We start from the raw sequence: 22,279 nt of genomic DNA, 5'->3' as shown, positions 1-22,279 counted from the left end.
GGTTTCACCCAAGAAATTCTCACTTTTTACCTTGTGGCACACTATCTGTTCAGTTCGAGTTTTTGGAGTTCGCGTCCACCTCCATGCATGGCTTCATAGCTAAAACAAGAAAGAAAAGGGGAGCGGAGTTGGCGGTTTTGGAGTACAGGAAGGAGGTATTTTGGAGTTAATGTAGTCCTGTTTTTTTTCTCATTCATGTATACGACTGCAAGTGCCTGGCCACCTAATATTCGCTAGACGGGTTCACAGGCCAGGTTTACGAGGACTAGAGTACAGAGATAATGGAATTTTTCTATGCATGGACAAAACACAAGACCCAAAACACTTGCTCTTGAATAATGGTGTTGCTCATAAAGCACGGCTCAGCATGGCTTACCAAGGCGATTGCCCACTACTCCAGGGCAAATTATGATTCTAACCAGTGTTGAGGAACGCATAGAGCATAATAATCTGGGGGGTTTGTACAGTACATTAACATTGTTGTCATCAATAGCATTCATCGAACACCAGAAACGTATATAATATGAACATAACAGAAGACTGTTTGCAACCCATGGATACTGTTGCCACGAATAATAACCAAGAGCAGACGTAAAGAAACTCTACGCAAGAAAACGCCTCCCTTCCCCTATTACAACTCCAAAATGCTAGTTGGGCAAATACTCCGTGCTCATACAGCTGCATCGCCTCTTACTTCAGAACCCCCCGGTTGTGATGTGGTGCCCCAAGGGAAGCCGTCGCTGGTGCTAGCTTGCGACGGTTGTCGACTTGTATTTCTGAACCAGCTGAGCGAGAGAATATTGTTGAGCGTGCCTGTCTCCGTGGAGCTTCTATTTCTCCGGTGCTTACGAGCAACGAGGCCAGGGAAGCCTGTGCTCTTCCGCCGTCTTCGGGTCAGTCTTCGAGGGGTCGATTCAGTACTGGGACCCGACTCGTCTCCGCCCGGGCCACTTGGGAGGGATCTCTTTGTCGGTAACAAGGGTGATGACTCTGTATGACGGGGGAGTGTGCTAGACCGCCGCCTGCTACCCGGGGTGGTGGGCTCATCCCTATCCTCTAACTCACCCCAGATCTCTGCTCGCTCAGCCCACCGTGGGGTTCTCTTGCGAGAAGGAACCAATGGTGTTTCGTCAGCCGTGGGCGGAAACGTTTGATATGTGTGCTGAATCGAATCTTCTTCGGCGACGGCATTATCTGAGCCGAGAAGAGATTCCTCCTCTTCAGTATCTTCCACAAGTCCAAGGCCAGGCGCAAGAGATGATTGGCCAACGCCAGGAGTGTGTTGCTCGTCGCTTAATCGCCATGACAACGCCAACACACCCGAAAGCAAAATAACTGTTCCCAAAGCGATAAGGCATGCCCTGAGAGGTGATATTAAGCTTGTCTGGTTAAAGTATATCAAGCCATCTAAAATGGCAATGATATTGTAAACACAGAAAACCAAAGGATAAAGAACGGATGTTGAAACCAGCTTCAGACCCCGATGTAAGTAATAGAGCTGGCAGAGCGCCAAAGTGACAAGCGCCATTACGATTGCCCAAGATTCCCAGTGCACGAACTGGTTACGTCCTGCAACGGTCTTGATGACAAGCTCCACGGAGGACTTGGCAAACAGAAGAGCATGAGCAGAGAGATCTCCGCTAATGACACCGTATGTAATGCCTCGGGCTAGTCGGAATCGGGCATCGTGAGATAGGCTCGACATGCTGTTTATGAGATCAATGGAAATTGCCAGCGTGAGAACGAAAAGCGCTTGGAGGATCATCCAAATGATGTATGGCCTTCTCGCCATGAGCGCCAGCAGCTCCTTCAAGTCGTGCGCCGGAGAAGGTATAGCCCCAAAGATCGCGATCAAGACAGCGCCCGTTGTAACAAGAAGGGTGCCAGAGAAAGACCATTTTGTGAAAGGTTCGCTTAAGATTAATGATGCGCATATCGAGTTGAAGACAAGGCCAGCAGCTTGCAAAGTCGAAAGGACGGGTAGTGGAAGCGTCGAAATCTGAATACTACTTCCTAAAAGGTTCGCAACGATGAACATTCCCATGCCGATCTGCCATCTCCTCCTTCGGTAAGGTGGTCGTCGAACATCGTGAGGGCCCTTTTCATCTTCGAGTATATGCGACTTTCGTTGTAAGGTAAGACCTAGACTTTGGACACTGGTTGATAATAATCCAACGATAATTCCAAGCTACAGTAGATCGTATTAGCACCATTATTCATTGCGAAAATGATGTACGCGACGACGTACAGCTATGGTTCCTCCAGAAGAGATGCCGCCAAGCAACCCCATTGCGCCTTTGCCAGGCTCGGGGTCATCTGGCAAGGGAGAGTTGAAGCGGATTGTTAAGAGGTCGCATAGGCAATGCCCCCGATATAGTGGTCGCTTCGTGTGACTGAAACCGTAGATGTTGTAATCGTTTCGATACGGTCAAGAGGAACGAGTAGTCAAAGCGCCAATGGTAGGTAGCACGGGAGGCTGTCGAGGTTGTCGCTGGCCAGATCTATGTACCGCTTTGTGGAGGCAACCTGTAGAAGAAGAACCAAGCGATGCTTGGAGAGAAAAAGATGTTTATGTCGATGTGATTTGTCCTGGTTTCAAACTAATCAATAGTTAAGAAAGTCGGAGGCGGACAAGGTCGAGTCGTGCGTGGGACACCTGACGTGAGTAGAGAGGCATGTAGCGCCGACACGAGACTAGCTGTTTAGCCACAGTGGCAGTGCAGTTACATAATGCATGTTCATCCAGGCACGATATGAATCAGAGCGGAAGGTGAGTCCTCAATGTTATATCATTTCGTTGTGATAACGATGCTGAAGTTCTTAAAATCAGAAGTCAACTTCATCTACCTCTGTTTAAACCACTAAACTGATTCCAATGTTTGTCGATGTCAGTGACGATGATTGAGCCTTGCTCGGTGATGCATACTCTAAACAGTGGGGAGACATTGTGGCTAAACCCCCCAAAGCTCCAGTTCCCTGCTGGAGCACAGTAAGATGCAGCTAGGACGGAGCTGGTAGGTTGGGTATTAGGCGGCTGGCGTCACATCACAGCTACCAACTCCATCATAGTCCATCCTCGACCTCACCACCAAAAAGGACATCACTAGCCTTTCATCACCGTATCCTCAACCCTGAAAAGATCTGAACCCCTTCGTACTTTGAATAAACAAACCTAGTTTAATCCGAATAAACCCGCCCACCATGTCGCAACACGCTCTATCCGACCAGCAGGTACGCATTACCCGTGCTCAAACGACGCAAACCGTCGTCTATCTCATCAGTCCCGTCTTCTAACGTGCGATGCCCCGAAACAGGTCAACAATGAGCTCAGCAAGATGACGGCGTTCATCAAGCAGGAAGCCATGGAGAAAGCCCGCGAGATCGAGATCAAGGCCAATGAGGAGTTCGAGATCGAGAAGTCCAAGCTTGTCCGCCAGGAGACAGACGCTATCGACAGCCAATACGAGAAGAAGTTCAAGCAGGCCACCATGTCCCAACAGATCACCCGCTCTACCGTTTCCAACAAGACGCGACTCAAAGTTCTCGGTTCCCGCCAGGAGATGCTCGATAACATCTTCGAGGAGGCTCAGAAGAAGCTCGCCGAGGGTGCCAAGGATAAGGCCAAGTACCAAAAGGCCCTCAAGGGTCTCTTGCTAGAGGGTTTCTTTGCTCTCAACGAGCCTGAGCTTCAGGTTCGTGCGCGCAAGAAGGACTACGACGTTGTCAAGAAGGCTATTGAGGAGGCCGCCAAGGACTTCAAGAAGGAGCTTGGAAAGGACATCACAGCCAAGATTCAAGAGGATGATCCTCTTCCAGAGGGAATGTATGTGATGCGCTTCTCAAATCGATTAATACGGATAATAGCTAACAAGGATACAGCGCCGGTGGAGTGTTTATCATTAGCGGAAGCGGAAAGATTGACATCGACAACACCTTCGAGGCCAGATTGAAGTTGCTGGAGGAGTCTGCTGCGCCTGCGGTGCGCGAGGCTCTATTCGGCAAGAACCCCAACCGCAAGTTCAACGACTAAACTCCCTCAACCGCCAGATATCCGTATGGGCGCCTCTGCCTGTCCATACATCAGCCAGCTTCAATGGGCGCATGGCTGAAGAGGCTCTTGAACTACCTGCGACCCGTATTGTTGATCAGTCTGTGCTTTGTAGTTTAGAGGCCGTGTATCGCGTGTTTAACCTGTTTTGACTGATTTGGAACTTGGCCCGTGGTAGAATTGATTACATTCCAAAGACTTGTTTATCATTAAACTACATCTAGTGAATTGCATGATCGGCCTCTGGACTACTGGTCCTGTTGATCCCCTTGCCCTCACTTGAACTTGGCAACAATAGTCTCTGGGTTACGAGTTTCTTTCAGGCCCTCTGTGTCTGATGTTAGCTGCTTTGGCGCCTGTACTGAGGTAGTCTCTGGGGCTTTTCGCAGGAAGTTCTTCATGTAGTTCTGTTGTTCCGGAAGACAAAGATCCTGGTTTTGGCCTGGAAGGTCAAATATGCTCTTTTTAGCCTTCCGACGAGTGCGAACAGAGTGTGCAAGTCGTTGCTCCACCCATTCTATCACACTCTTTGCTTCCGTACGAGCAAGCTTCATCCCTGAGTCGTTAATCTTTCGCCAGATCTCTCGCAACCTTACTGCGAGCTCGTCAATATCTTTATTGAATTGTTTCTCGTGTTCTGGATCATCAGATGGTGCGAATGAACCATCATCTACTGCGATGTTGAGGAGTATAATATTGGCTTGCAGTTCGGCAAAGTCTGTTTTGGGCCCAACGAAAAAGTCACTGCGGTCTAGTCTCTTGATGATTCCACGTATAGTTACTGTATCATCGGGATGGCAGCGGCCCAAGGCTGGATCATCGAACAGAAATACAACAGCGAGACGTCTTCTCATTTCATGGGCCCTCGCCTTACTGAGGGGTAGACATGCCAGAGCATTCGTCCTGATGCACTGTGCCTTGATCAAGGTGTGTAATAGTGTACAGGTTTCGAAGCACTGATCAAATGTCAGTAACTGTTTCCCATGCGGTTTCAGCGCGTGACTTACGAATGTATCCCAGCGAGGCTGAGGAATGGCTTCCAAAAGAATGCTAATGGTGATCTCGTAGGTAGTCAGAAGACCGATATCATAGATCAAAAACCTGTCCATCGACATGCGCAGCAGCGCCTGTGATGCGTAGACAACAGAGTCTTCGGACATGTACGGTGGTATGGCTGCCAGAAGTGATAAGAAGGAGCTCAAAGGTGACCAGTCGCGTCCTTCATAAGGCTCAACGCCAGGTTTTGATACATCCAACTCTGAGTCCCGTTGCCCAAGCTCAGAGGAGGCACCAAAACGATACAGCAGCTCTTCCAGTCGCTGTGGCGTGATACAATGCTCGATTAGATCTGTGCAATTACTAAGCAGGTTGCAATATTCTTGCCTGACAAGAGATGATTTTTGTGCACATATGTCGTTCAAAATCCAGTCGAAAAGCTCTTCCGGTAACCCTCCTTGCAGGTGAAGAAGGGTGAGTGGCACACCGGATGCAAGATGCTGCTCGCGAGTTTTCTGATCGCCCTTAGTTAACAGTTTCCAGTGACCCTTGTTGAACTTCTTGGGGGGAGGATTGGGGGGAGGCAGGGTGTAGTCTTGAGAGAAGAAGCAATACCGAAGTTCCGACTGGCCAGTTTCTGATCTTTTTACTGCTCGCATGACTTTCTGTGCATCTTGGCCAGTGTTGTTCTTGACAATACCCTCCATGGCATCCAGTGACGCCTTATCTGTCGTCATTTGTACATCTACCTGGTCTTCGAGATCTGAGAAAGCTTTCGCTCTCATCGAGCTTGCCGTAATAGCGTTGTCCTGGCGAGCATCCTTAGCTAGCGCTTTAAGGTCGTACTTGTGCTTGGATATTATGGCCAAAGGAGAGGTGCGAAACTCGACAGCTGTTCTTTTTGCTTTTGGCGTGGCAAATAGGTTGCGGGCAGGAGACTGAGTCGCCTTTGCTGGTCGGCCTCGCCCAATCATGGTGGATATGTCCTCAAGTGAGTCGTCGGACGAAGCTCCGAAGTCATCTTCATCATCTGAGGCTTGAATCACGCGTTTCGGGGTTGGCGATAAGTTCTTCTTCACAGGGGTAGCCGCCTTTTGTTCCAGCGGAGATGAAGGCAACATTGGAGAAGATGGCGGATCTGGTGTTGAGGATTTGGTGGCTTTTGGTGTCGGTGATTTCGTCTTGGGCTTGAAGAAGCTCATAATATTGCCATTTTTACTATTCTGTGACATATTGAACCCTGTCTCGATGACGAAGGAAATATAACAGCCAATAATCAGATAAATGTTGCGAGCCTTTGATCTGATAAAGTTATCCGCAAGAGTAGAGTTTGTGAAGCAGTCACAAAGGAGCTGCCATGTCAACCGTGTTAATTGGTTTGGATTGAGACGCGTTTTGGCAGTGTAGGGTGAGGAACAAACTGTAGGCAGCAGACATTATCATGTGTGTGTGGCTAAAGTGGCTATCAATCTCTTTGTCTAGCACTGAACAACAGACTTCAGTATCTTCCATGTTGGTCGATATCCATATGAATACAAACATTAGCAGTACTGCCTATATATGTTTTGCATTTTGATCGGGATCATAGTTATCCAAAGATATTTGAGAATCTAACGCCGCTTGCTCTATTGACAGGCACTCACTCTCACCCTACAGCGACTCAATCATCCCTGGCTGTGGCGCAGGCGGCTAAAGAATGGAACGAGTTAGTAGTCTTGGGTTCTTGGCTTGGTTCATGGCCCCTTTTCTCGAAACAAGAATTTCCAGAAGAATCCCCGTCTTGGTTGGTCTTGGTCTTATAGCCGACAGCATTGACCAGGTCTTTATCACGATACAAACGTACCTATGTAATGTTGTTGTTTTTAGCTCAGAGGTTCGTGCCCAAGATACGCGGCGTTCATGGGGGACCAGCCTAGTGAAGCCTCACTGTAGACTACTAAGGTAGTAGGTAATTAATCTATCGTTGACGCATGCGCGTTTCGTGGTTACGAAAAAGGGGGTTATGCGTTTTACTGCCAAATCTGCCGAGAAGACAATGATTAAGAGGGAGGATCGTCGGTTCATTCCAGGCATCTTGTTCCTGAACTGCTGCACAAATCATGGCGCAGTCTCCGTACGGGTAAAGGCTCGTACATCGCCAAATTTGGGGTTGAATCCTTGTATTTGGTATGCGATCTGTCTCTGATCCCTGAAGAAGCTTACGTGCGTCTATTGTCATTCCAACCTTGGCTTGTATTGCATGTGGGCCATAGACCTAACATGGCCGTTTGGTTCATTATCAATCAACGTTAGTTGGTTTGATAATGCTACTGTTTTTTTTCTTTATTATTATTTTCTGAGGACGCTTTTCCAATGGTATCGAAAATACGACACTGATTCATCTGCTGGACCCTAATTGGGCTGACCAACTTGGGGCTGACAAAGCGTAACTTAGCGCTTCTTTTTTATTATTATAGAGGGTTCAATCAGTACCTGTACCTAACGATGGATCTAACGGGCCCATGGATCTCGTTACTAGCCTGGGATCCCTGGAAGTATGTACGAAAAAAAAAAGAACATGGAAAATGCTTAATGTCGATTAAGTCAGTGTTTACGACGACTCAACTACCCCAGTACTTGAGCGTTGCAAGCCTAGCGGAGTAAACTCAGAATAAATCATCATGTCCATCACTTCTGGCATGTTTCATGCTCCATTGTGCCATGGATGATTCAGAATACATAGGCTGTTGAGCTTGACGATCTGGTTGTCGTGATTTCTGACTACCTACCTAACCCCTGACAGTCTCGTCATGGACTGGAAATTTGGACCTGCAAAAGGTACGTAGGCCCAAGAGAGGAGACCCCTAACAAGGGTCCTATGGAGTTTACGAAACAGGAAGCAAAGGGCACTAGAGTTCCCGAGCAGCACTGAATCACTATGTACTGTACCTGGGTATGCATAAAGATTCAGGATATGGAAGGGAGGACAATGTATGGATCTTTCTTTACTTGTTACTTGTAGGTACCCGTGTTCCATGAGAGGAGAAGTGTGTATGTACGTACAGTTGGTATGTGCATATCACAAAGAGTCTTGAATGTAACGCTACAGAAGCACAAAATGCTTGTCTTCGTGTTCCCGAAAACTCTGTTGTAGCACACGCGGAAATAGCATCAACGGACTTGATCAATCCAGCATCGAGTCAGGCTAAATCATGAAACGTCGATACTAGTGCCTTCCTACAATCTAATACCAAGTGGACCATAGCCCGTTGCCTTCACCAGGTATCCGTAGATACCACGGCCTCGCCGCTCCGGGTCGAACGAGAACAGGTCAATGAGAATGAAAATGAGAACAAAAGTGAAAGTCCCCGCTCTAGTTTGCATATCGCATGTTTGTAAGCTCCGTTGGCGGATTACGGTATAATCAGACCGCGACCGGCCGAGGCACGAGACTTTTGGTTTCTAATAATCGCGGGAGAAAAAGGATGTGGCGCTTCCCTCGCTCGTAATTAAACTCCGCGAACCCGACGTCACAGAAGTTACTTACTATGTAGTAGCCAGTCCCTGCACATACATACCTAGTACACCAGTGTTGACGGGATCTACGGAACTCTGAGAAGAATTAGAAGCATTGCATTTGGCGTCCAAGAGAGGAAGGCACTATCAAAATCCTCGTATAAGTAAAGGAGAGAGAGTTGGTAATTGTTGTAGACAACGAAATCATGAGCATGACACTCAACATAAGTTAAAACTAGTATGAAATCACGGACGCTTTGATGAAGAGGAGGTGTTACCAAGAGGTACACAGACTGTACTTTTCCGGGTCGCGTCGTTTCTCTGAATGAGGCAGTTACGCGAAGATCTGAAAGGAAGCTTGTTGTTGCGTTGTATGCAGACCTACCATGTAATTAAGCATCACGAAATGTGGAGTGACATTGGCGTTCTAATTACATATCAACCTACTTCTTCGTTGTTCTCGCCAGGTCTTAGTCCAAAGCGGCCAACAAGGGCCAGCAACCTTGAACAAGAGCACTCAAGTAGTCATAGTCTCAGATCTCACTCAAGTTATATAGCATGTCGACAACAGACGGGACGATGCCGGATCGTGATGCCGCCAAGCGACTGAAACCCAGAAGGATCATCACGCAAGGTTGGAGAGAACAAAAGAGTGGAGGACCCCGTCTCGAAACATTGTCCCTGAGCGTCAACTGCAACGGGTCCCTTGGTGCTTGGTTCTGAGGTTAATGTCAGTTTTCGTTGCGCAACCTCCGTCCCCTGCCTGATACTCGCTAGGAGATTTGCACAGTCACCGCTTACAGCTGCTATGTACTTGCAAGTAAAGTAAATGTATACTACTAACCTAGAAAATGGCCCGCCCTGCCCACCGTTGGGCTACCGTAAAGCCGTAGTTGGTATTAACGGCCGACCGTCAAGGGTTACTAACCAACGCGGTAAAAATACGACCAAACTCCGCCTTCCTCAGGCTTATTAAGTGACTAGGAGAATTATACATACATAGAATGAGGATAGCGTGATGACGACGTCGATTGAAAACCACATTCTTCAACTCTTACGGACTTGTCGGAATGGCCTTTCAAGATACACATCACGCTATCGATGTCTATGGTGGTAATTATGACTACGGTCATCCGCGGACGAGTGCACTGCCCGTAAGCGGGGTCGATAAACGGAGGTAACGGAGCCAAGATCGTCAACTTCTACCTCTTGCTCCGAGATTTCCATTTACTGATATGGGTGAGATCTTGGGAGACTATGATCGCTTATAATAGTCTTTGCAAAAACAAGCAACACATGCTCAGAGACAATCTTGACAAGCTCCTTGGCAAATTTAGACATGTCCTATTATAGGTTCCCCCTTTGCCAGGGGTATCTTGATGCTTCAAGGGGGCCAGCAAATACCAGCCGGAGGCGTGGGCAGCAATGGAGAGTAGGAAGTTGCTAGCAAAACTCTTATAGGACCGAGTTTCTGACTGACGCTTGGATAACAAAAACTCTTGGACTGACATGAATATATCGATGAGGTCTTTCAGCTGCGCAAGACATTTTCCATCAACATCGTCTTGGTGGTTGCGCATTTAACTGCTATGGTCTTTGTGGTACCCTGCTAGTCGGATCCCTGGACGACGAGGTTCCATTGCATGTTCCCGTCTTTTCTAATTGGATTGAGAGAGACGCACACTCGACCTAGTTAGCGTCGGGGATCTGTAGCGCCCGCCAATGCCGCAACAGACATCCGAGGGAGGCTCCTATTAGGTTCCCAGGGCTGAGGTTTGAATTGGCGTGATCTGGCTGACTGTTGTCACGTTGAATGATGATTGAATTGACTGAAGACAGTCAAGAGAAGAAGGGAGGATGGGATAGATAGAGTTAAACCTGTGGCGCCTGCGTTAGCGGACGCGACCGATGAGTTTGGATACCGTTGAGGATAGCACGGTACCGGGCTGTTTAGTAGCCCGGTAAGGACTCTTGCAACCTAATTCCCTACTGGTATGTATAGAGGTAGGATGTACTTATCGCTGTACTGTCCATCAGTGATACAACTGTTCCCCAGGTAGGAAATTGATGTCCAGGCCAAGCCGATAGATCGTGTCCAGTCGTATTTGTTACACATGACTGATGAACACTATATTTGGCTGAACAAACGATCGGACTGAAGGGTAACTATATGATTGGACTGGATAGATTACAACACTGCCTCTGGCAGGGCTGTACCGTCCTGTTAGACTGCAAAGCAGTCGGTAAAGTGAGGTACAGTAAGCATGAGTGCGAGACAGCACATTGCGATGCACTAACCATTTGTATGCAAGCGGAGAGCATAAAGGTAAAGCAGGACGAGATGACAGGGTACTTAAGGGGTACATTCCGGACAGAGCAGATGAGCGCGTCGGATGGGTCGGGAGCACGACTCCCACGCACACCCACCCACCGCGCCCCACGCCCCCCGACACCCTCTCTCCACTGCCCATTTCCCCTTCAGCAACGCTACCCAGCGAGTCCCAGTGCTTGTCTCGAGCGGGTACCACTCAGAATTGTCCTCTTTCATTGCCAGCCCGAGTGCTAGAGTCTCAGACTTTTTGGCGTTTGCTCACTCTAACTGGCGGACAGGGCGCGGTCTCCTTCAAAGTCCACCGTATCTTTTTTTTTTTCCCTTTCTTAGGTTGCTTTGCTAGCTTGCCTTGCCTTCCCTCGCCGCCCCGTTCTTTCCATGGGATCCTAACATTGCTTACACAATTCCCCTGGTACCATACTTCCAGCCAGCCAGCCATCCAGACTTCTCACATCTCGTCACCATCAATCTTACCTTTACTCTCCACGTTCCCGCTTCACTCACTTTCTTGCATCGTCTTGACGACTTACCAACGGCCCTGGCGACGCCGTTTATTTCCAAAACAACCAACCCGTCGACGCCATTAATAACCTTTTGACGAGCAGCTGGTGTTGCTTCAATTGCACCTGCTCCATTCTCTTCGACACAGCAACGCACCGCACCGCACAACACCGTGCCATATAATATTGATCGTGCCGAATTGCACCATCCGCATCCCGCCTCGACTGATCCCACTACGCTCATTTCTCCCAACCTGGCTGGCATCGAGGGGCCGATCGGGCGCCTGCCCGCGACTTCACCATGACCACAACAACATCCGCTGACGGTCATCTTGCTGCTCCTGACGATTCTCAGCATTTGAGCGCTACTCAAAGATCGCGTTGGGCCACCCAAAGGAAAAGTGTCAACAGTAGCAACAACAAGCGCAACTCTATTCTCGATCGAATGGGACACAAGAAGACAGGCTCCAACGAAAAGAACCCCCCTTCTGACGGATCCGACCCTGCCGGCGATGACGGACAATCGCCAGAAGCGAATCCCGACAACGAGGATGAGGATGAGGAGCACGAAAACAGGACCTTGTACTTCAACCAGCCTCTACCAACTGAACTTTTAGATGAGAATGGCGCCCCAAGCCAAACATACACGAGAAATAAGATCCGAACAGCCAAATACACCCCTATATCGTTCGTTCCAAAGAACTTGTGGTTCCAATTCCACAACGTTGCAAACATCTTTTTCTTGTTTCTCGTCATTCTGGTCGTAAGTATTGCTATCTCTTCTGATTCTTCCGTAGCCTTTTAAATAACCCTTAACCCTTTTGTATAGATTTTCCCAATCTTTGGTGGAGTCAACCCAGGTCTCAACGCCGTGCCTTTGATCTTTATCATTGCAGTCACTGCTATCAAGGATGCCATCGAAGATTACCGACGAACCGTTCTCGACATTGAGCTCAACAATGCCCCGGTGCACCGACTCCGAAACTGGAACAACGTCAACGTTTTGGAGGGTGACGTTTCTACTTGGCGCCAGTTCAAAAAGGCAAACTCCAAATTCTTTGGTTCCATCTGGCGTGCTACTCAATCTATCTGGTCCAAAAAAGCAAAGGAAGAAAGGGCGAAACGCAAGGCTGTATCGACTGAGGAAGACGGCCCCCGCGCCTCGGTTGAGACGCAACGAACTAGACAGTCTATGCGACAGTCTATCGCATCGCCTTTTACTGGACGGGAGTCCTTCATGTCTGCCCGAGAGGACATACAGATGACCCCTGTTCCATCACCGTCGCCCCAGGCTACCCCACACGCCCGTTTTGAGATGCCAGATGAGCAGGATGCGAAGCGCGCCACTGCTCTGATGCAGATGAAACCAGACGTTATCAACTATCATCACCCTGCCTCTGGTGCTCGTTTCCAGAAGGATACTTGGAAAAGTCTCAATGTCGGCGATTTTGTCCGCATCTACAACGATGAGGAACTACCCGCCGATGTTATCATTCTCTCTACCTCTGACCCCGACGGAGCTTGTTACGTTGAAACTAAGAATCTGGATGGCGAAACCAATCTGAAGGTTCGACAGGCTGTGCGTTGCGGTCGATCGCTGAAGCACGCCAGAGACTGCGAGCGCGCTGAGTTCGTGGTCGAGAGCGAAGGTCCTCAACCTAATCTGTACAAGTACAATGGTGCCATCAAATGGAAACAATCAGTGCCTGGGTACTTAGACGACGAACCTGAGGACATGACTGAACCTATCACCATTGACAATCTCTTACTGCGTGGCTGCAACCTCAGGAACACTGAATGGATTGTTGGTGTGGTCATCTATACAGGACATGACACGAAGATTATGATGAATGCTGGCATAACCCCTAGCAAGCGCGCCCGTATCGCTAGGGAGATGAACTTCAACGTTGTCTGCAACTTTGGCATTTTGCTCATCATGTGTTTACTCGCTGCTATTATCAATGGTGTTGCCTGGGCGAAGACCGACGCCTCTCTCCATTTCTTTGACTTTGGCTCTATTGGAGGAAAGCCAGCTATGAGCGGTTTCATCACATTCTGGGCCGCCATCATTCTGTTTCAGAATTTGGTTCCAATTTCGCTTTACATCACACTAGAAATCGTCCGCACTTTGCAGGCAATCTTCATCTACAACGACGTGGAAATGTACTACGAACCAATTGATCAACCATGTATTCCTAAGTCATGGAACATCTCGGATGATGTTGGCCAAATCGAATACATTTTCTCCGACAAGACTGGTACTCTGACACAGAACGTCATGGAGTTCAAGAAAGCGACTATCAACGGACAGCCATACGGTGAGGCTTACACTGAAGCTCAAGCCGGAATGCAAAAGCGACTTGGTATTGATGTTGAGAAAGAAGGCGAACGGGTTCGCGCTGAGATTGCTGACGCAAAGGTTCGTGCGTTAGCCGGTCTGCGTAACATTCACGACAACCCGTTTCTACACGATGAATCTCTGACTTTCATTGCCCCTGATTTTGTATCCGACTTGGCTGGCGAATCAGGCCCCGATCAGAAGGAAGCCAACGAGTTTTTCATGCTTGCCCTGGCTCTTTGCCATACCGTAATGGCTGAAAAGGTGGACGGTGATATTCCACAGATGATCTTCAAGGCGCAATCTCCCGATGAGGAAGCTTTGGTCGCCACCGCTCGCGACATGGGGTTTACTGTCTTGGGAAGCTCAGGTGAAGGCATCAATCTAAACGTCATGGGCGAGGACCGCCATTATCAGATTTTGAACACGATCGAATTCAACTCCAGTCGAAAGCGAATGAGTTCTATCGTGAGGATGCCCGATGGTCGAATTATCCTCTTCTGCAAGGGTGCGGACAGTATTATCTACTCCCGTCTCAAGCGTGGGGAGCAGAAAGAGCTCAGAAAGACCACCGCGGAGCACCTTGAGATGTTTGCTCGTGAAGGTCTCCGAACACTCTGCATCGCCTGGAAGGAGGTTACAGAGCACGATTACCGAGTCTGGAAGAAGGAACATGATGCAGCCGCCTCCGCATTAGAGGAACGAGAAGAGAAGCTGGAAACCGTGGCCGAGCTGATCGAACAAGATCTTTACCTCGTCGGTGGTACAGCTATTGAGGATCGTCTCCAAGATGGAGTCCCCGACACAATTGCTCTCCTGGGTAATGCTGGTATCAAGCTCTGGGTTCTTACAGGTGATAAGGTTGAGACCGCCATCAACATCGGTTTCTCATGCAATCTTCTTAATAACGACATGGAATTGATTCATTTGAAGGTGGACGAGGACGAGTCCGGCGAAATTACCGACGAGGCTTTCTTTGAAATGGCAGAAAAACTTCTCGATGACAATCTCCAAATCTTTGGTATCACTGGTAGCGACCACGATCTCGCTCTTGCTAAAAAGAACCACGAACCACCGGCACCAACACACGGACTGGTCATTGATGGTTTTACTCTCCGATGGGTACTCAACGACCGCTTGAAACAGAAATTCCTTCTACTCTGCAAGCAGTGCAAATCAGTTCTGTGTTGCCGTGTCAGTCCTGCCCAAAAAGCTGCTGTGGTAGCCATGGTCAAGAACGGTCTCGATGTTATGACTCTCTCTATTGGTGATGGTGCCAACGATGTCGCCATGATTCAGGAGGCCGACGTTGGTGTCGGTATTGCCGGTGTCGAAGGTCGTCAGGCTGCCATGTCTTCTGATTACGCGATTGCTCAGTTCCGGTTCTTATCAAGACTGGTGCTTGTACATGGTCGATGGTCCTATCGCCGTCTTGCTGAGAGTATTAGCAACTTCTTCTACAAGAACATGGTGTGGACCTTCTCAATCTTTTGGTATGAGATTTATTGTGATATGGACATGACTTATTTGTTTGACTACACATACATTCTCATGTTCAACCTCTTCTTCACATCGATTCCTGTCGCTATTATGGGTGTCCTGGATCAGGATGTGTCTGATAAAGTGTCTTTGGCTGTTCCTCAGCTCTACCGACGCGGTATTGAGCGACTGGAGTGGACCCAGCTCAAGTTCTGGTAAGTAACGCTCCGGCAACAATGCTACTGTTTCACGCTAACATAATCAAGGCTCTACATGATCGATGGCATTTACCAGTCCATTATGGTCTTCTTTATCCCCTACCTGCTCTTCATGCCTGGCACCTTCTTGACTGGAAATGGTCTTGGTCTAGAGGACCGTCTTCGATTTGGTACCTATGTCGCCCACCCTGCCGTTATCACTATCAACATGTACATCTTGATCAACACCTATCGCTGGGATTGGCTCATGGTACTTATTGTTGTCATCTCGGATGTGTTCATTTTCTTCTGGACTGGAGTCTACACCTCCTTTACCTCTTCGCAGTACTTCTACGGTACTGCCGCACAAGTCTATGGAGAGGCAACTTTTTGGGCGTGTTTCTTCCTGGTGCCTGTCATCTGTCTTTTCCCGCGCTTTGCTATCAAGGCCCTTCAGAAGGTTTACTGGCCTTACGATGTTGATATTATCCGCGAGCAGGAGAGGATGGGCAACTTCGCCTACCTTGACAAAACAGACGAGACAAATGACCCACCTACTGCCGATACGAAGAGCGATAAGTCAAAGTCTTCCAAGAGCTCCAGGAGGTCCAAGAAGATGCCGAAACACGTTGCATACGGCAGTGTTGATGAGGACCTACGACCGATTTACCCCCCTTCAACAGCAACAAGAGCGACAACGTACAATCAGCATAGCCAAAATGGTAGCGACTCAACTAATTATACGGCGCACCGCATTTCGCTGGATGTACCGATGCAAGGTCGCCCGTCGATAGACCGTGCCCGACCTTCGTATGATCGGATGCGGGCCTCGATGGATCGTGTCAGACCCAGCTTCGAAGCCAGCAACGACTTTACGTCAGCAGCGCGGTTATCACGAATCGAGTCGAGTCAATCACAGACAGGACGCTTCCATCCTCGCCTCAGAGGGCTTTCATTGACTAAGAGTGCCAACATATAAGAGATGGATGATGATTCACACTCCCTCAACCATGGCTGACGACACGGATCTGCTTTTCAGTTTCTGAGCTTTGTTTCTCTTCGCCTTTTATTGCTTTTGATATCCCAGGCCTTCATGGGGCTAGTGACGCACGTACGATCTGCATGAGCGATCTGTCAGCTGCTCCCCCCGGTCTTTGTCTGTTTGTTTACGCGCCGAAACACGCAACGAAGGCAACGAGGTCGAATTAGTTCTTTTTTCTTGATCTTCCCACGCTTTACACTGGGAGGTTTGCTTTACATACGCAGGGCGTTATAAAGGGGAAACGCAAAAGGGGGTTTTGCTTTTTTTGTATGAACTGTTTTCTGGTGGCTCCCAGTACTATCACTTTTAGTCTTATTTCCTCCGCCGAAGAGTTTTCCACCTTTTTCTTTTTCTTTTTCTTTTAGCATCTTTAGAGTTGGAGAGCAGCGAAATCATTCACTGACGAAGAATATTTCATTATTGCGTGGTCGGAATCGAGAAAAGGAGAAGAAGCGGAGTCAGGTATGAGTTGAGAGAGAGGGAACGATACAAATCAGAAAGAGAAAGAGAGGGAAGCGGATGATGTTCTGAGACAGTAAATAAGCAGCGGTTATATAATCAGGTTGTCCGTTTTGGAAACCAGACATGAAAATCAATAAGACGATATGCAATTCAATTACTAGATTACCGGTTGCAGTAATGGTTCGATTTGTGATATCGTAGCAGTGTGAGTGAGTGAGGTTCAAGGGCGAGTACGAATACGCTATATCGGTTAAGGCTTGGCAGGAACGGGTTGCACAAAGTCCCTGAGAGGTACGTACCTGCATGTCCAAAGTCAATGGTCAATAATTATTAGTACTAAGGTGACTTACTCCCACTTTAAATGACCCTCGCGTGGGCTCCAGTTGTGGCATGATATAAAGAAGGCGCCCAATTCCTGTGGTTTAGGATCTTTTTACATTTGTAAACAAGACCGATTGTGCCTGAATATACAATGGAGGATCAAGAACCTCTGCTCCTTGCCGTCTGGCGGCGCTGCAGTGAGATGGCAGCTGAGCACAACATCTCGTACGTTGAATCCATTCAGCCATTGACCACGTCCAATAAGCTAATATACTCCTTAAAGACAATCTACGCTTTCCGCCGCTGGAACAGTTGCCGCCATCATCGCCGCTACTCTCATCCTCCGCATCACCAACGCCATAGCTGCAGCGTCCATCTCAGCAGCTACTAGCCGTCCTCGAAAGTACACCGTTCCTTCGCCCAAGGTCCCCGAGCCACACACCACCGTCGATATCACCTCTGTCAAGGTCTCTGGTAGCTCAGCCGTTCAATGTTATGCCCCAGCGACTGGCCAATTCCTAGGAAACGTCAACCCTTCTACACCTGCCGCCATCGACCGAGCCGTTTCCGCTGCTGCCACCGCACAAAAGACATGGGCCGAGACTACATTCGGCCAGCGCCGTGCTGTGCTTAGCTCGCTGCTGCAGCACGTCCTCGACAATGCCGAGGAGATTGTCAAGATTGCTTGCCTCGACAGTGGAAAAACCATGGTGGACGCCCAGCTGGGAGAGATTCTTGTTACAGCCGAGAAGCTCAAGTGGACGTTGTCTCACGGAGAACAAGCATTGCGCCCTTCGCGCCGTCCTACCAACTTTCTCATGATGTACAAGCGCAACACAGTTCACTACGAGCCCCTTGGTGTTGTTGCTGCCTTGGTCAGCTGGAACTACCCTTTCCACAACTTCATTGGACCCGTCATCAGCGCCCTCTTTTCTGGCAACGGTATCCTTGTTAAGGTTTCTGAGCAGACGGCCTGGTCTAGCCAATACTTTACAAACATTGCTCGTGGCGCTCTCATCGCCCACGGGCACGATCCTCAGCTTGTCCAGACCATCGTGTGCTGGCCTCAAGCAGCTGGCCATCTCACCTCCCACCCTAGTATTAGCCACATCACATTCATCGGATCGCAATCTGTCGCCCATCATGTTGCTGCAAGCGCAGCTAAAAGTCTTACCCCTGTTGTTGCTGAACTCGGCGGTAAGGACCCTTTCATTGTCCTGGACTCCGCTTCTGGCGACCTCAAGCGCATTGCCGAAGTCATTCTTCGCGGAACCTTCCAAGCTGCCGGTCAGAACTGTATCGGCATCGAAAGAGTCATTGCCCCTAGCGCTATCCACGACAAGCTTGTAGAAATGCTTGCTCCCCGTGTCAACGCTCTGCGACTGGGCCCCGATGCTGATGTTGGTGCCATGATATCTGACGCCTCCTTTGATCGCCTCGAGGAACTCATTGCCGAAGCTGTTTCTCAAGGTGCCCGTCTCCTCGCCGGCGGCAAGCGATACGATCATCCTGAATATCCCAGCGGTCACTACTTCCAACCGACCTTCCTCGCGGATGTTACCCCTGAAATGCGCATTGCACAAAACGAGTGCTTTGCCCCCGTTCTCACCCTTCTTCGCGCAAAGTCTTCTTCTCCTGAAGATATCCTCTCTATCGCCAACGCACCCAACTTTGGCCTTGGTGCCTCCGTACATGGCTCTGAGCGTGACCCCAACGTACAGCCTATCGTTAAGGGACTCCGTGCCGGTATGGTCGCTGTCAATGATTTTGCTGTCTACTATGCTGTCCAGCTGCCCTTTGGCGGTGTCGGTGGTTCTGGTTATGGCCGTTTTGCAGGCGAGGAAGGCCTGCGCGGTCTTTGCAATGCAAAGGCTGTCTGCGAGGACCGTTTCGGCTGGTTGGGCGTCCGCACCAGCATCCCACCTCCGGTACAGTACCCGATTAAGAGCCAGTCTGACAGTTGGAAGTTTACCCAGGGTGTTGTCGAGCTGGGCTATGGAGCCCCCATCAGGAAGCTCAAAGGTCTTGGTAAGATTCTCCAGAACATGTAAGCTGAAGGGCTATAGCAAACGCTGGAGACGAGATAGAAACCTAGGGCACATGTCTGCTGTATCAAACAACTAAGGCTCCGGACAAGACCATGCATGGTCATAGATTCGGTGAATCGGATGATGAATAATCTCGCGAGTGGTGAGCAGAACTGAATAATAAAGAACATATACCAGCTCAAACAAATAGGTGGCTCAGTCCTTCTGAAATGCGGCGGTACAGTGCCGTCCACGTAACACTTATCTTGTTCCCAACTGCCAGGGCTCGTTCTCTCACGAGCAGCTCTACACCTAGCAATTTTTATAACAGCCTCTCACATGCTGGCTGATTGGATAGGCACATTGCCCATTTCTCAAAGTATGGCATCGCGAGTTTTACAAGTAGATTTACTTCATTGAGGGCAAATTTGTCTTTCGTTGAGATGCTATCTATCTACTAATCTAGGTGGCACCCAGATGGTCAGACTTCTCATGTACCTCAGCAATCTTTTGCCTACAACCAACTCTGAGCTGCAATTCCTTTCGCCTGGGAGTGTTGTGGTCTAATAGAGCTGACGAGCTACTGGTAGCTGACTACCTGTGCTGTCGTGGAACACGAAATTTTACCAAGCATCGACGGCAACAGGGGCAGGAGCAGCACCCCAAGCATCGCCACCACCACGACTCCAGGCATCACCACCGCCGGTGTCACCGGTGTCACCACCACCATCACCACCCCAGGCATCACCGCCGCCGGTGTCATCGCCATCACCAGCTCCCCATGCATCGCCACCAGCATCCCCAGCACCAGCATAGTCGTTGGGATCGAAGTCCGAATCAGCCTCGAACTTGAGGTTGGCGCGGGCATCGCCTTCAGGGACGTACTGCTGCAAGAACTCGGGAATTTCCTGGTCAGTCTCCAGGAGGGTGCGGGTGAGAACGCTGCCAAGTGGTTCATCTCGCTCAGAAAAGAAGGACGTAGCCACGCCTCGATGTCCGATGCGGCCAGTTCGGCCTAGTTAAGTTAGTAAATGAACACTGGGAAGGTATGTTATCATACCGATGCGGTGAGTGTATTCCTCGATACCGCCATACTCAATAGAAGGCAGGTCGTAGTTGATGACATGCATGACGTTTTGGACGTCGATACCACGCGCAGTGACTCCAGTGGCAATGAGGATAGGTGCATTGCCCGATCGGAAGGCACGCATAGCGGCCTCGCGCTCCTGTTGAGTACGGTCGCTGTGCATGGAAGTGACCGGCAACTTCATGTTGAATAGGAAATCATCGAGGTTGTCTGCGGACTGACGGCTGTTGACAAAGATGATAGTGCGAATGCCGTGCATTTCCTCAAGTAGACCGACCAGAAGCTCTCGCTTCTCATGACCCTCAGCTTGGAGGACAATCTGCCGGATGTTGGCGGTCGTGCTACCAGCACGACCAACGCGGAAACGGACATGGGAAGCAGCCAGGTAGTTCTTGGCAAGGTCACGGGCGGCCTTCGGGAAGGTAGCCGAAAACAAGCTGAACTTGACGTTTCCTTCATCCTGCTCTGTGAATCGGTCAGCCACGAGTTAATGGTCTTTGTCGGTCATGCTTACCGCCGCCCGACAGGATCGGGTTCAGTTCCTCGGCCCAGTCATCATTCAGAAGCTCATCAGCTTCATCAATGACCATGTAGCGCAGACGGCGGAGGGTGAGGTTTCGAGGTCGCTGAATGAAGTCAACAAGACGTCCAGGGGTTCCGACAAGAATGTCACAGCCCATGCTGAGGAGTGAAATCTGCTCGCTGATAGGCACACCACCATACACGACACCAGGTCGCAGCATGGTGCGATAGCATAGCTTACGCGCCTCGTTGAAGATTTGAAGCGCAAGCTCGCGAGTCGGAACGACGATCAAAACGAGAGGCTCAGCAGTCACTTCGTCCATACCGGGACGGAAAGTGATGGGGTTTGGGCGAGTGGCAGCCAGCTTCTTGGCCTTTCCCATGAGCTTGCTCAAAATGGGAATCAGGTAAGCGGCTGTCTTGCCAGATCCTATAATAGGGTCAGTTGTATTCAACATATGTAAAGGCTATGCATACCTGTCTGAGCGATCCCGATAACGTCATGACCAGTGAGGATAGACGGGATGGTGAACTTTTGGATAGGAGTGGGAACATCGTATCCGCAAAGCTCGATGTTCTCCAACATAGCGGGATGAATACCGCCATCCTTGAAGGAACTGATAGGATCGATCTTGGTCGGTCCCTCCTGCTGGACCTCGATGCTTTCGATTCTGGGAAATGATTAGATGGTCCAAGAAACGGTGAGACCCAGCAACTTACCGAGAAAAATCAAGCCCCTTTCGTTCATGACGAGTGTCAGGCTCGCCGAAAAGCTCGAGCTCGAGATCAGGGCATTTGGGGCCAACTTCACCATACTCGTCCTGCCAGGCGTAGGCACGGGCACTGCAGCCCCAAGTCTGGGTGTCACTACCAGCGGCCAGAGAAGTGTAGTCAAATGCCTGGGGCTCGGTCCAGCGACCACGGGAGGCATCATAGCCCTTGGGAGGCTCGACCTGAGCGTCACCGTTTTGAGCCTGGGTGCTCTGCTCAGTGGTGGGGAAGGCATCGGCCTCCTTGGTGGCAGGAAGTGCGTCAGACATGTCGCCAGTTCCCCAGGGGTCCGACATTGTGTCCGGAACTATGACTTGGTTATTAGATTGGCCGCTCGGATGATATTGAGACAAATGAATAGTGGTCGTAGAGGATGGAGAAGACTTACTTCGAAGGTGACTGTCGGTAAAAAAAGATGAGTTGTTGGGGTAAGAAGGCCTTTGCGAGATGGAGATAGGAGAGGTGCGCTACAGAAGTAAACGTCAATAGGCTTTCCACCACGAAGTCATAGATGGCATTTAGTAAGCCAGCAAGCAAATCTAGACTGGGGAAAAGAAGACGTTTCACAGATGCGCAGGCAAAAACAAAGCGGGAGAAGGAAGGCGGGCGGAGAAAAACATACCTGACGAAAACTTCGCGAGAAAACAGTTGTCAGATATCCT

General features: G+C 49.5%; 6 protein-coding genes across 6 annotated transcripts; 3 read left to right on the top strand and 3 right to left on the bottom strand.

Moving 5' to 3' along the window:
* Window positions 1-414: 414 nt before the first annotated feature.
* Window positions 415-2,290, bottom strand: FGSG_08592 (uncharacterized protein; the record flags this gene model as incomplete). The annotated part of the gene is made up of 3 exons (XM_011321856.1): window positions 415-450; window positions 695-2,188; window positions 2,249-2,290. The coding sequence occupies 3 exons, from the start codon at window positions 2,288-2,290 to the stop codon at window positions 415-417; spliced, it is 1,572 nt and encodes a 523-aa protein (XP_011320158.1).
* An 832-nt stretch (window positions 2,291-3,122) lies between these two features.
* On the top strand, window positions 3,123-4,241 carry FGSG_08593 (vacuolar ATP synthase subunit E). Its single transcript, XM_011321855.1, has 3 exons — window positions 3,123-3,231; window positions 3,315-3,823; window positions 3,880-4,241. The coding sequence occupies exons 1-3, from the start codon at window positions 3,202-3,204 to the stop codon at window positions 4,028-4,030; spliced, it is 690 nt and encodes a 229-aa protein (XP_011320157.1). The 5' UTR covers window positions 3,123-3,201; the 3' UTR covers window positions 4,031-4,241.
* Window positions 4,242-4,323: 82 nt separating this feature from the next.
* FGSG_08594 (uncharacterized protein) lies at window positions 4,324-6,276 on the bottom strand (the record flags this gene model as incomplete). The annotated part of the gene is made up of 2 exons (XM_011321854.1): window positions 4,324-5,004; window positions 5,056-6,276. 2 exons carry the CDS (start codon window positions 6,274-6,276, stop codon window positions 4,324-4,326), a joined length of 1,902 nt encoding a protein of 633 aa, XP_011320156.1.
* Window positions 6,277-11,346: 5,070 nt separating this feature from the next.
* FGSG_08595 (uncharacterized protein) lies at window positions 11,347-17,042 on the top strand. Its single transcript, XM_011321853.1, has 3 exons — window positions 11,347-12,134; window positions 12,201-15,403; window positions 15,455-17,042. Exons 1-3 carry the CDS (start codon window positions 11,673-11,675, stop codon window positions 16,362-16,364), a joined length of 4,575 nt encoding a protein of 1,524 aa, XP_011320155.1. The 5' UTR covers window positions 11,347-11,672; the 3' UTR covers window positions 16,365-17,042.
* A 213-nt stretch (window positions 17,043-17,255) lies between these two features.
* On the top strand, window positions 17,256-19,412 carry FGSG_08596 (uncharacterized protein). Its single transcript, XM_011321852.1, has 2 exons — window positions 17,256-17,435; window positions 17,494-19,412. Exons 1-2 carry the CDS (start codon window positions 17,362-17,364, stop codon window positions 19,259-19,261), a joined length of 1,842 nt encoding a protein of 613 aa, XP_011320154.1. The 5' UTR covers window positions 17,256-17,361; the 3' UTR covers window positions 19,262-19,412.
* Window positions 19,413-19,679: 267 nt separating this feature from the next.
* Window positions 19,680-21,913, bottom strand: FGSG_08597 (uncharacterized protein; the record flags this gene model as incomplete). The annotated part of the gene is made up of 5 exons (XM_011321851.1): window positions 19,680-20,252; window positions 20,298-20,789; window positions 20,839-21,276; window positions 21,324-21,517; window positions 21,567-21,913. 5 exons carry the CDS (start codon window positions 21,911-21,913, stop codon window positions 19,861-19,863), a joined length of 1,863 nt encoding a protein of 620 aa, XP_011320153.1. The 3' UTR covers window positions 19,680-19,860.
* Window positions 21,914-22,279: the final 366 nt, after the last annotated feature.

Source organism: Fusarium graminearum, chromosome 2 (genome assembly GCF_000240135.3).
Source record: "Fusarium graminearum PH-1 chromosome 2, whole genome shotgun sequence".
NCBI classification, from domain to species: Eukaryota; Fungi; Ascomycota; class Sordariomycetes; order Hypocreales; family Nectriaceae; genus Fusarium; species Fusarium graminearum.
Note: the sequence above shows the minus strand (reverse complement) of the source record. Positions and strands in the feature narration are given on the sequence as shown.